This window comes from Gorilla gorilla, chromosome 13 (assembly GCF_029281585.2).
Source record: "Gorilla gorilla gorilla isolate KB3781 chromosome 13, NHGRI_mGorGor1-v2.1_pri, whole genome shotgun sequence".
In the NCBI taxonomy this organism is placed as follows: Eukaryota; Metazoa; Chordata; class Mammalia; order Primates; family Hominidae; genus Gorilla; species Gorilla gorilla.
The window spans coordinates 118624010-118636171 of record NC_073237.2 but is presented as its reverse complement, the minus strand read 5'-3'; the positions used below and the strand labels follow the sequence as shown (position 1 = coordinate 118636171).

Below are 12162 nucleotides of genomic sequence, written 5' to 3'. Positions count from 1 at the left end.
GTTGTTTTTTCACTTTGTTGACTGTTTCCTTTGCTGTGCAGAAGCTTTTTAACTTGATGTGATCTCACTTGTCCATTTTTGCTTTGGTTGTGTGTGCTTGTGGGGTACTACTCAAGAAATCCTTGCCCACTCCAATGTACTGGAGAGTTTCCCCAACGGTTTCTTGTAGTAGTTTAATAGTTTGAGGTCTTAGATTTAAGTCTTTAATCCATTTTGATTTTTGTATATGAGAGACAGAAATCAAGTTTCATTCTTCTGCATATGGATATCCAGTTTTCTCAGCACCATTTACTGAAGAGATTGTCCTTTCCCCAATGTATGTCTTGGCACCTTTGTCAAAAAATGAGTTCACTGTAGGTGTATGAATTTGTTTATGGGTTCTCTATTCAGTTCCATTGGTTTACGATATGGTTTGGCTGTGTCCTCACCCAAATCTCATCTTGAATTGTAGTTTCCATAATTCCACGTGTAGTAGGAGGGACCAGGTAGAGATAATTTTATCATGGGGGTGGTTTCCCCCACCCTGTTCTTGTGACAGTGAGTTCTCCAGAGATCTGATGGTTTTATAAGCAGCTTCCCCCTTTGCTGGGCACTCATTCTCTCTCACCCCCGTGTGAAGAGGTGCCTTCCACCATGATTGTAAGTTTCCTGAGGCCTCCCCAGCCATGCAGAACTGTGAGTCAATTAAACTTCTTTCCTTTCTAAATTACGCAGTCTCTGGTATGTTTTTATTAGCAGTGTGAGAACAAACTAATACAGTAAATACTAATACACTACCGGAAGAGTAGTGTGCTGCTATAAGAACGCCTGAAAATGTGGAAGCAACTTTGGAACTGGGTAACACGCAGAGGCTGAAACAGTTTAGAGGACTCAGAAGACAGGAAAATGTGGGAAAGCTTGGAACTTCCTAGAGACTTGGAGGGCTCAGAAGACAGGAAGATGTGGGAAAGTTAGGGACTTCCTAGAGACTTGTTGAATGGCTTTGATCAAAATGCTGACAGTGATATAAACAATGAAGTCCAGGCTGAGGTAGTCTCAGATGGAGAAGAGGAACTTGTTGGGAACTGGGCAAGGGTGACTCTTGCTGTACTTTAGCAAAGAGACTGGTGGGTTTTTGCCCATGTCCTAGAATCTGTGGAACTTTGAACTTGAGAGAGATGATTTGGGGTATTTGGCAGAATAAATTTCTAAGTGACAAAGCATTCAAGAGGAAGGAGAGCATAAAAGTTTGAAAAATTTGGCCAGCCACGGTGGCTTACCCCTGTAATCCCAGCACTTTGGGAGGCCGAGGCAGGCGGATCATAAGGTCAGGAGATAGAGACAATCCTGGCCAACATGGTGAAATCCCATCTCTACTAAAAATACAAAAATTAGCTGGGCATGGTGGCGCATGCCTGTAATCCCAACCACTCAGGAGGCTGAGGCAGGAGAATCACTTGAACCAGGGAGTCAGAGGTTGCAGTGAGCCAAGATCACGCCACTGCACTCCAGCTTGGCAACAGAACAAGACTCCAACTCAAAAAAGAAAGTTTGAAAAATGTGCAGCCTGGCAATGCAACAGAAAAGAAAAACCTATTTTCTAGGGATAAATTCAAGCCACCTGCAGAAATGTGCATAAGTTAACAAGAAGCTGAATGTTAATCACCAAGACAATGGGGCAAATGTTATGTCAGACACCTTCTAGCAGTCCCTTCCATCATAGGCCTGGAGGCCTAGGAGGGAAAAATGGTTTCCTGGGCCAGGTGCAGGGCCTCCCCTGCTGTGTACAGCCTTGGGACTGCATGCCAGCTGCTCCAGTCACGGCTAAAAGGGGCCAAGGTACAGTTCAGGACATTGCCTCAGAGGGTGCAAGCCCCCCAGCCTTGGCAGCTTCCATATGGTGTTGGTCCTGCGGGTGCGCAGAAGATAAGAATCAAAGTTTGGGAACCTCCACCTAGATTTCAGAGGATGTATGGAAACACCTGCATGTCTAGGCAAAAGTCTAGGCAGAGCCCTGATGGAGAACCTCTGCTAGGGCAGTGTGGAAGGGAAATGTGAAGTTGGAGCTCCCACACAGAGTCCCCACTGGGGCACTGCCTAGTGGAGCTGTGAGAAGAGGGCCAACATCCTCCATCCCAGAACTTGGTAGATCCACCAACAGCTTGCACTGTGCACCAGGAAATGCCGCAGACACTCAATGCTAGCCCGTGAAAGCAGCCAGGAGGGGTGCTGTACCCTACAAAGTCACAGGGGCAGAGCTGCCTGAGGCCATGGGAGCCCACCTCTTGCATCAGCATGATCTGGATGTGAGACATGGAGTCAAAGAAGATCATTTTGGAACTTTAAGGTTTAATGACTGCCCTACTGGATTTCAGATTTGCATGGAGCCTGTAGCCCCTTTGTTTTGGCCAATTTCTCCCATTTGGAATGGTTCTATTTATCCAATGCCTGTACCCCCATTGTATCTAGGATGTAACTAACTTGTTTTTGATTTTACAGGCTAGGTAGAAGGGATTTGCCTTGTCTTATATGAGACTACAGACTTTAACTTCTGAGTTAATGCTGGAATGAGTTAAGACTTTGGGGGACTGTTGGAAGGGCATGATTGTGTTTTGAATTGTGAGGACATGAGATTTGGGAGGGGCCAGGGGTGGAATGATATGGTTTGACTGTGTCCCCACCCAAATCTCATCCTGAATTGTAGTTCCCCACCTGTTGTGGGGGAGATGGAGATAACTGAATCACGAGGGCAGTTTTCCCCATCCTGTTTTTGTGATAGTGAGTTAGCTCTCAAGAGATCTGATGGTTTTATAAGAGGCTTCCCCCTTCACTGGGCACTTTTTCTCTCTCCTGATGCCTTGTGAAGAGGTGACTTCTGCCATGATTATAAGTTTCCTGAGGCCTCCCAGCCATGCAGAACTGTGAGTCATTTAAACCTCTTTCATTTTTTTTTTTTTTTTTTGGTGACAGAGTCTTGCTTTGTCACTCAGGCTGAAGTGCAGTGGCACAATCTTAGCTCAATGCAACCTCCGCCTCCCGGGTTCAAGCAATTCTCCTGCCTCAGCCTCCCAAGTAGCTGGGATGACAGGCATGTGCCACCATGCCCAGCTAACTTGTATTTTTAGTGGAGACAGGGTTTTGCCATGTTGGCCAGGCAGGTCTCGAACTCCTGACCTCAAGTGATCCACCCACCTTGGCCTCCCAAAGTCCTGGGATTACAGACGTGAGCCACCACGCCTGGCCTAAATCTTTTTCCTTTATAAATTACCCAGTCTCAGGTTTTTCTTCATAGCAGCATGAGAACAGACTAACACAGTCTATGTGTCTGTTTTTATGCCCATACCATGCTGTTTTGGTTACTATAGCTCTGTGGTATAATTTGAAGTCAGGTAATATGATTTCTCCACAAACATAACTCTTAACGTTAACATATAAGAAGTGTTTCCTATAAAGTCAGGAATAAAACAAAGATGACTATTATCACCAGTCACATTTATTCAAATTACACTAGAGTTCCTAGCCAATCCAATGACAGTGAGGGGAGGAGAGGAGAAGGGAGGGCAATAGGACAGGAGGGGAGAAGAATGGAAAGGGACATATGTGCACCACAACACATGTACAAGAATGCTTATACTAGCATTATTTGTTTTAGCTCAAAACTGGAAACAACCCAAATGTCTGTTAACTGTAGAATGGATATTAAATTGTGGTATATACTTTCAGTAGAATATCATTAAAAAAATAAAAATGCACAAACAACCATTATGTGCACAACATGGACATATCTCACAAATAGATTATTACCATAGAAGTCAGACACAAAATCCATACTGACTTCACAAAGGACAAAACTAATCTGTGGTGTTAAAGTCAATATAGTGGGTTATCTATCCTTACAGTGAGACAGTAACAACTCAAAGGGACATGTGGTAAGTTTCGAAAACACAAGTGACAATCTATTTATTGATTTGGGTAATAAGTACATGATTGTGTTCACTTTGTGAAAATTCACTGAAGCACAAACTTATGATTTATGTAAACACTTTTCCTTATATATAAAACTCAAAAAACTAATATATATAAAAGTGACAAAAAAAGATAGGATTCCCCCAGAAATAAACCTGATTAAAGAACTGATTAAATAACTGTACAAGATCTTTTTTTTTTTTTTTTTTTTGAGACAGGGTCTCACCGTCCCCCAGGCTGGAGTGGCAGTGGCATCATCATGGCTCACTGTAGCCTTGACCTACTGGGCTCAAGCAATGCTCCCACTTCAGCCTCCCAAGTAGCTGGGACCACAGGGGTACACCACCACACCTGGCTAATTTTTGTAGAGACAGGGCTTCCCCATGTTGCCCAGGCTGGTCGGAACTCCTGAGCTCAAGCAATCCAACCACCTTGGCCTCCCAAAGTGCTGGGATTATAGGCGTGGGCCACCACTCCTGGCCTTGTGCAAGAGCGGTCTGGAGAAAACTTGACACTATGATCATAAATTTCATATAGAAAAGGAGAAAGTCAAGAAGAAAAAGAAAAGCATATGTGTGGTGAGGGGAAAGATCTGTACCAGTAAATTGAACTTTATGACAGTAAGTCAGGCAGTATGAAATTTACTGAAGGGAGAGATAAGCAGTTCAATAAAATCAACAGCTCAGACACAATGCCATATATATAAAGAAACTCACACAATGGGGCGGGGCATTACAAATCTGGGAGTAAAGAGTAGGCTAATCAATAAACGATTTTGATACAACTTCTTATTCATCTGGAAAGGAAACTTTAAAAATTACCTCACATTATATTCAGAAATAAATTACCTTGCAATAGAGGGGTATTTCTTAAAGAAGACACAATTAATAAAGGACTAAAAAATATGACATTAAAACCCATGTTCAACAAAAACATCATAAAGTAAAAAGCAAAGAAGACACTTGGAACATATGGACAAAGAATGAGCATCCCTTATATGAAAGAATCGAATAAATCTAAAAGAAAAAGTCAAACAACCAACTTCTGCAGCCTCAAACTCCTCACCTCAAGCCATCCTTCCACCTCAGCCTCCTGAGTAGCTGGGATTATAGGTACAGGCCACCAGGCCCAGCATTTTTTTTTTTTTTTTTTAAGAGGCAAGGTCTCATTATGTTGCCCAGGCTAATCTCAAACTCCTGCCCTCAAGCAATCCCCTCACCTCAGCCTCCCGAGTAGCTGGGATTACAGGTGTGAGCCACAGCACTCGGCTTAACCAACTTTTAAAGAGGCAATCAAAGAAGACAAAACTGAATAGCCCACAAAATATGAAAAAATGCTGCTTACGCACTGTAGTTACTATTACACTAGAAGACTGCAGTACTGTAGGCATCAGGAACTAAAGTTTCTGGTTCTGCCATTAACTATATAGGACCATGGGCAAATTTCTCACAAACTATCTCAGTTTCTTCGTTTATAAAATGGTGAGATCTGGATTAACTAGATAATTATAAGGATTTCTATAATGGAAAATTATAATTCCTTCAATGGATAATTATAAGGATAAAATTAGTAAATGTATAGAAACTTTAAAAAATATAATGCTACATACAGATCAAAGGTTATTACTATTAACACTGTTAACAGAATGTAACTCTTCTAAGCATTACTGTTCTTCCAGCAATTTGTTAATTTTCCTATTACAGAAAGGGGAAGGTCTGCATGAAATTAGAAAAGGAAAGTCAGTGGGAAAATATTCAGCAGCATATATCTAGCGCCATTCTTGGGGGAGGACTCCCTGATCCACCACTGCAAATTGCTGGTGTGACTGACAATTTTCTATCACTCATTCTTTCATTCAACAAAATTTGTCAATACATACTAAATCCAGGCCCTGTTAGGTGCTAAATAAGAACAATATAGAACCTACCTTCATCAGGTCCAGCATAGAAGACAGATAAACGATAATCAATCTTACATTTAATTAATTAATCACTGCTGTTCTAAGTGCATCAAAGGCAAAATAACAGAATGCACAAGTGCAGGCAACAGGGGACTTGACCTAGTCTAAGAGGTCAGGAAAGGCTTCCCAGAGGAAGTAGCATTTAAGCTGAGACCTGCAGTACATCAGAGTCTCATTCCTGGATGACACAAGCCATTAAGATCATCCATCTAAATCCATGGCTCTAATACCCACTTCACCCAACCACCTTCTGGTCTTAATTATACTTCCAACATGCATCTTCCTATAAGGAGACAATATATTGATCCCTGCTACAAGCATTCTGGCTTGCTTGGCACTTAAACCTTTAATCCTAAATCTAAAAGAAAGAAATTAGGCATTTTCTGAGCTACCAAGAAAACAAATGAGGTAGCATGGTAATGAGAAAACAGGCACTGGGTTATAACACCATCTCTGCCACTGTAACCTTTTAAGCTAATCAAATGAAATAGCTGAGGCACCATTTCCTCATGTTAGCAAGGGGAGAAATTCAGTACATCTGAGATACCTGCCAGCTATAATTCAAGGGCCAACTATAATAAAGGGGTGAAGTAGGAGAGAACGTCACATGTCTCTACCTTTGGCTTTCTTGGTAGCAAAATGGCGGACTGGTACAGCTGAATAGGCCATGTATTGCCTATGGCCATGTTGTCTTTCATGCACTGTCTTCAGTGTAACTTCTGAAACGGGTCTGATAAAGGCTGCAAGATAATTGCAAAAGGTAGGGTGGACCATGCGGAAGCACTTTAATCCCAAGGCCATGACTGAAGACAATCCTTGGAAACATCCACTAAAAAGAATAAGACAAAAAGCAGATCTAAGTAAAAGAGACCTTACTGCAACTTCAGGTAATTTGTACCAATTATCAAGCAACTCCTATAAACTGAGCTAAGTACTAGACAATTTAAATACATTATCTCTAATCCTTTTCCCAACAGCCCTAGAAGAAAATATTATTTGCCTCATTTTACAGAATGAAGAAACTAAGGCTCACAGAGATTTAAGTAACTTTCCCACTTTGGACTCCAAACCCCAAGCTCTTTCCACTGCACCAAAATGCCCATTAAGCAAATATGCAGCAGACTAAAACTTTAATGATGCTAATTAAACCCTTATATGAGAAAAAGCACAAAATCTTGACAAAGTTTAAAGAGGGAAGGCAGAACACTAGAAGAGGACTTTAAATAAGAAAACCATCTCAACAGGCATAAAATGACTGGAAAATTCACACGACAGCATTTAATTAAAATTTTATTTGGTTCTTTATGCACTGATTACCAATTAGGATGCCCTTTAATGTGAGTCTAAAGCATGATTGAGGTTTGAGGTCTTCCATGGTACAGAACTAGAGCTCTGGAACATGCCACCCTCTACTGTGTTAACACAAGTTACACATTCTACATCTGAGGTCTTTGACCATGGAAAGATGCCATCGCCTACAACTACCTCAGAATAGAACACAGCCCTAGCTAACTGACAAACATATCATTGATAGCTTCTGCCAGTAATGTTGCTATGGCTCAGGTAAAAATTAAGAACAATTAGTATCAAATACCTGGAAGCTGTTTCCTTTGAGTAACAGTCCCACACCTTATTTTTTTTAAAAAATCCCATCCTAAAATTTTGATCCAACATAATGGAATGAATAACATGGGCTTTGCCGTCAGGAAGACCTGGAAGCCAATCCTAGCTCCATTACTGACTAAATATTCCTGAATATTTCTGCTCCTTGATTTCTTCAACTGTAAAATGGGAATAATTGTACTCATTTCTTAGGGTTAGGAATAATTAATGAGGTTATGCAAGTAAAGCCCTTGACACAGTACTTAGCAAACAGCAGGAGCCCCCCAAAATAATACCTGTTGATAGCTATCACCTTTTTTTCAAACTTTTTAAAAAATATTATCTTTATTATCTTTTGAGACTGAGTCACACTCTGTTGCCCAGGATAAGATCTTGGCTCACAGCAACCTCCACTCCCAGGTTCAAGCAATTCTCATGCCTCAGCCTCCCAAGTAGCTGGGATTACAGGCACATGCCACCATGCCCAGCGAATTTTTTTGTATTTTTAGTAGAGACAGGGTTTCACCATGTTGCCCAGGCTGGTCTTGAACTCCTGGGCTCAGGCAATCCACCTGCCTTGGCCTCCCAAAGTGCTAGGATTACAGGTGTGAGCCACCATGCCCGGCCTCTAAAACTTTTATGCCAGGGTCAGACACAATAAAGAAACCTTGTATGTTATTAATGATGTACAAAATAGCCTACAATCAGTCAGACCTGGATGTAAATTTCAACTTTAGGCAATTTACTCTTCTTTTCTGAGCATCACTTTCCTCATCAATGATAAAAATAACCTTGAACTTAAAATAAAATTTAATAATGAATACATGCAAACAACTAACATAGTGCCAGGAATATAGCAGCTTAATGAATGATGGCTATTTTTTTTTTTTTTTTTTTTTTGAGACAGAGTCTCACTCTGTCGCCCAGGCTGGAGTGCAGTGGCACGATCTCGGCTCACTGCAAGCTCCGCCTCCCGGGTTCACGCCATTCTCCTGCCTCAGCCTCCCAAGTAGCTGGGACTACAGGCGCCTGCCACCACGCCCGGCTAATTTTTTGTATTTTTTAGTAGAGACGGGGTTTCACCGTGTTAGCCAGCATGGTCTCGATCTCCTGACCTCGTGATCCACCCGCCTCGGCCTCCCAAAGTGCTGGGATTACAGGCGTGAGCTACTGCGCCCGGCCTAATGATGGATATTATTTTTAAAGCAAATGAGTAGCACAAAGGCAAATCATTTCTTGCGATGGAATTTTTAACAGTAAGGGATACTAGAAGTTAGTGATCAGTGTATGAAGTCTATAAAACCAGATTTGATGAAAAAAAGGAATATTTTTCTTCTTTATTAGTATCAATAGCTACTATTAATTGAGGTCAAGTTTGGACTGTTTGCTTTAACCATACTATTTCATTTAATTCTCTCAATAATGCCACAAAGAACGTATAATAATCCCCATTTTACAGATGCTGAAACTGAGGTTCAGAAAGATTAAGTCACTGTCCAAGGACATGGAGCTAATAGCCAAGCTCTATTTTAGCAGAACTGTTCACAGAGGTTTGGCTCAGAGTGAAGTTTCTATATCTAGGTTTTTCCCTAATAAAACCAATGCCTAACTCATACTTATAACCAAATATGGCTGTAGAATAATGAGTAGTTTTTTATTTTAGTCTACAGGGTCTCAATCTGGCTGCTCCATTTAAGACAGGTTTCCTGGTGTTCCTGTTGCAGGTCATAATACCAACTCACAAAGCAACAGGAAATCAAAATGGGTTAGAAATAAACAACCTTTGACAGAAAACGCAGCACCCAAAAGCAGACCCAGTACATGTGAACCGGAAGACAACTCTATAAATAAACCACATTGCTGAAATGCTTAAGGCGTAGATTTTAATTGCACAGAAGTCAAGAAATTTCAAAGTGGAAGTTCAATAAAAGCAGTCTTTTAGGTCCTTTACCTTAAGGGTATACAAATTAACATTCAGTTCAGCACAGATAAAGAATTAAAGTTGAAGAAAAATTTGTTGAGATCCCAAGTATGAGCCAACAAAATTAACCTATACATAGAAGCAATGTGGGGAAGTGTCTGAGCTTTGGACGCAGTCTGGAACTGGAATCTCAATTCCCCCACGTACTAGCTGTGTGACCTTGGGGAGGTCATTTAGCCTCTCTGAGCTACAGCTTCCACATCATCATCATAGTGATATTAATGAGACTTTCAAAGATAACAATAATGACAACAATACCTAACATTTATATAACGATGACTACGTGACAGAAACTATTCTAAGTGGCTTATGCACATTAACTCATTTGAGCCTCATGATAACCCTGAAGTACTATGATTATTCCCACTTTACAGATAAGAAAACAGAAGCAAAAATCTGCCCAAGATTTAAATTCAGGCAATCTAGCTCTAGAGTCTATGTTATTAACTGCTATACAATGCATATAGAACACTCAGCATGGCTGGGAACAGTGGTGGGTGCCTATAGTCCCAGTTACTTGGGATGCTAAGAAAGGAGGATCACTTCAGGCCAGGAGTCCAAGGCCAGCCTTGGCAATATAGTGAGACCTAGTCTCTTAACAAAACACATACACACAGTACAATGCCTGGCATCCAGTAGGTACACAACAAATTGTAGCTATTATAATAGCATCCCAACTATTAATTTTTTCTTTTTTTTTTGAGACAGAGTCTCACTCTGTTGCCCAGGCTGGAGAGCAGTGGCACGTTCTCAGCTCACTGCAACCTATGCCTTCCAGGTTCAGGGGATTCTCCTGCCTCAGCCTCCTGAGTAGGTGGGACTACAGGCACCCACCACCACGCCCAGTTAACTTTTATATATTTTAAGTAGAGATGGGGTTTCACCATGTTGGCCAGGCTGGTCTCGAACTCCCTACCTCAGGTGATCCGCCCGCCTCGGCCTCCCAAAGTGCTGGGATTACAGGCGTGAGCCACTGCGCTGGCCTGAATTTTTTTTTTTTTTTTTTTGAGACGGAGTCTCACTCTGTCGCCCAGGCTGGAGAGCAGTGGCGCAATCTTGGCTCACTGCAACCTCCGCCTCCAGGGTTCAAGCCATTCTCCTAACTCAACCTCCCAAATAGCTGGGATTACAGGCGTGCGCCACCACACCCAGCTAATTTCTGTATTTTTAGTAGACGGTGTTTCACCATGTTAGCCAGGATGGTCTTGACCTCCTGACCTCGTGATCCGCCCGCTTGGGCCTCCCAATGTGCTGAGATTACAGACTGAAATATTTTTTTAAACTACTTGAAGCACACATTCTTTTTCCAAAGTTGAGGGTCTCAAAAGATTTCCCTGTTCTTCACAGAAGGTTCATTTTAATTCTGGCTAGATGACCAACCCAAAATCCTGGCTTATCTACTGTCCCAGCAACTCTTTTCAATCCAGCTGTATACTAGCTTATAACATAAGCACTTCTATGAGTGTGCATATACGCAGGTTCTTGTATATAAAATACTTTCACATGTACCATCTTATCTGGTTCTCATAATAACTAGAGTGATAATCACCACCCGTATTTTGCAAAATAAGAAAAGCGATCTTTCACTTCTCCAGTGCTCCCCCTGCTCCAGGGTCTTCAAACATGCCATTGAATCTCCTTGATGATCTTCCCTCACCTCTTTAACTGTTTGTCCCCGTTTTTATTTCAGATTTCAGCTTAACCATCACGTCCTCAGAGGACGGCTTCCTTGGCCATCTCCTACAGCCCAACTAGGTCAAGTGTCCTGTAGTCTGCTTTCATAACACCCTTTACTTCATCATAGCACTTAATTTTTAACAATACAAGCTAACATTTGTGTAATTATTTGATTGTCTAATTCCCTCCATATGACTCTAAATACTACAAGAACTAATCTATGATTTTCTTGTTCACTGCTGTATCCCCAGTACCTGGTACATTGCCAGAACACAGAAGACACTGTGAATGTGATGAATACATCAGTGAAAGTCCAGAAAGATAAATTCCTTATCCAGGGTCAACCAGAATCAGATAGGAATCTACCCTTACTATGGTAGGTTCTAGGCTTCCCAGCGTTGCCTCCACTGTCTCTGGTTTGCCAGATTTTTGCTTAGAGATAGTAGATGATGTTCTTCTCTAAATGCAGTACCAGGTAAAGAAAGGTACTTGTAGTATCTGACTATACACAGAATCATTACGCACCTGGCACGGCCAAAGAAGGAATGAGACACTTTAACAGGTAGAGAAAGGGCTTTTGCCTAAGAGTTAAGAGATCTGGATTCCAGTATGCCTACCTTATCACTCCCTGCCATCCGCCATTTAGATTCATAATCACACGTATTCAAAAAGCATTTGCGGCAGCTCTACCACTGACTTGTGACTTGTACCAAGTGATTTCTCCTACGTAGATTTTGTTTCAACCATAAAATGAAGGGGTCAGATCAGGTTTTCATTCTTTCCAACTATAAAGCTTTCCAAAATGGGGGGAAATGCAATAGTGTGGTTTAAAACAAAAAAAAGGCACTAAACTTTGAGAAAACTCTGAGTCTTGGTTCCAGCACTTCCTAGGCACGTGACCTTAAATCGGTCAAACTCTCAGGACTTCCGTCTCATCTGTAAAACGTAAATGACAATACTATTTGTCAGGGTTAAGTAAATGGAGAAGGGCTACTGA

At 41.5% G+C, this 12162-nt stretch overlaps 1 protein-coding gene across 6 annotated transcripts in view; it reads right to left on the bottom strand.

The window, feature by feature from the left end:
- Positions 1-12162, bottom strand: part of MRRF (mitochondrial ribosome recycling factor) — a 69071-nt gene that overhangs the window by 56253 nt on the left and 656 nt on the right. For 3 of the 6 annotated variants that reach the window (XM_019033905.4, XM_055351844.2, XM_063696742.1), the window contains exon 2: positions 6523-6734. The exons of 1 other annotated variant lie outside the window; for it this stretch is intronic. In XM_019033905.4, coding sequence (XP_018889450.2) covers positions 6523-6734 — 212 coding nt within the window. Of the gene's footprint in view, positions 1-6522; positions 6735-11782; positions 12102-12162 lie in introns of all 6 variants that reach the window. 2 more of the 6 variants (XM_055351845.2, XM_019033906.4) reach the window with 1 other exon arrangement.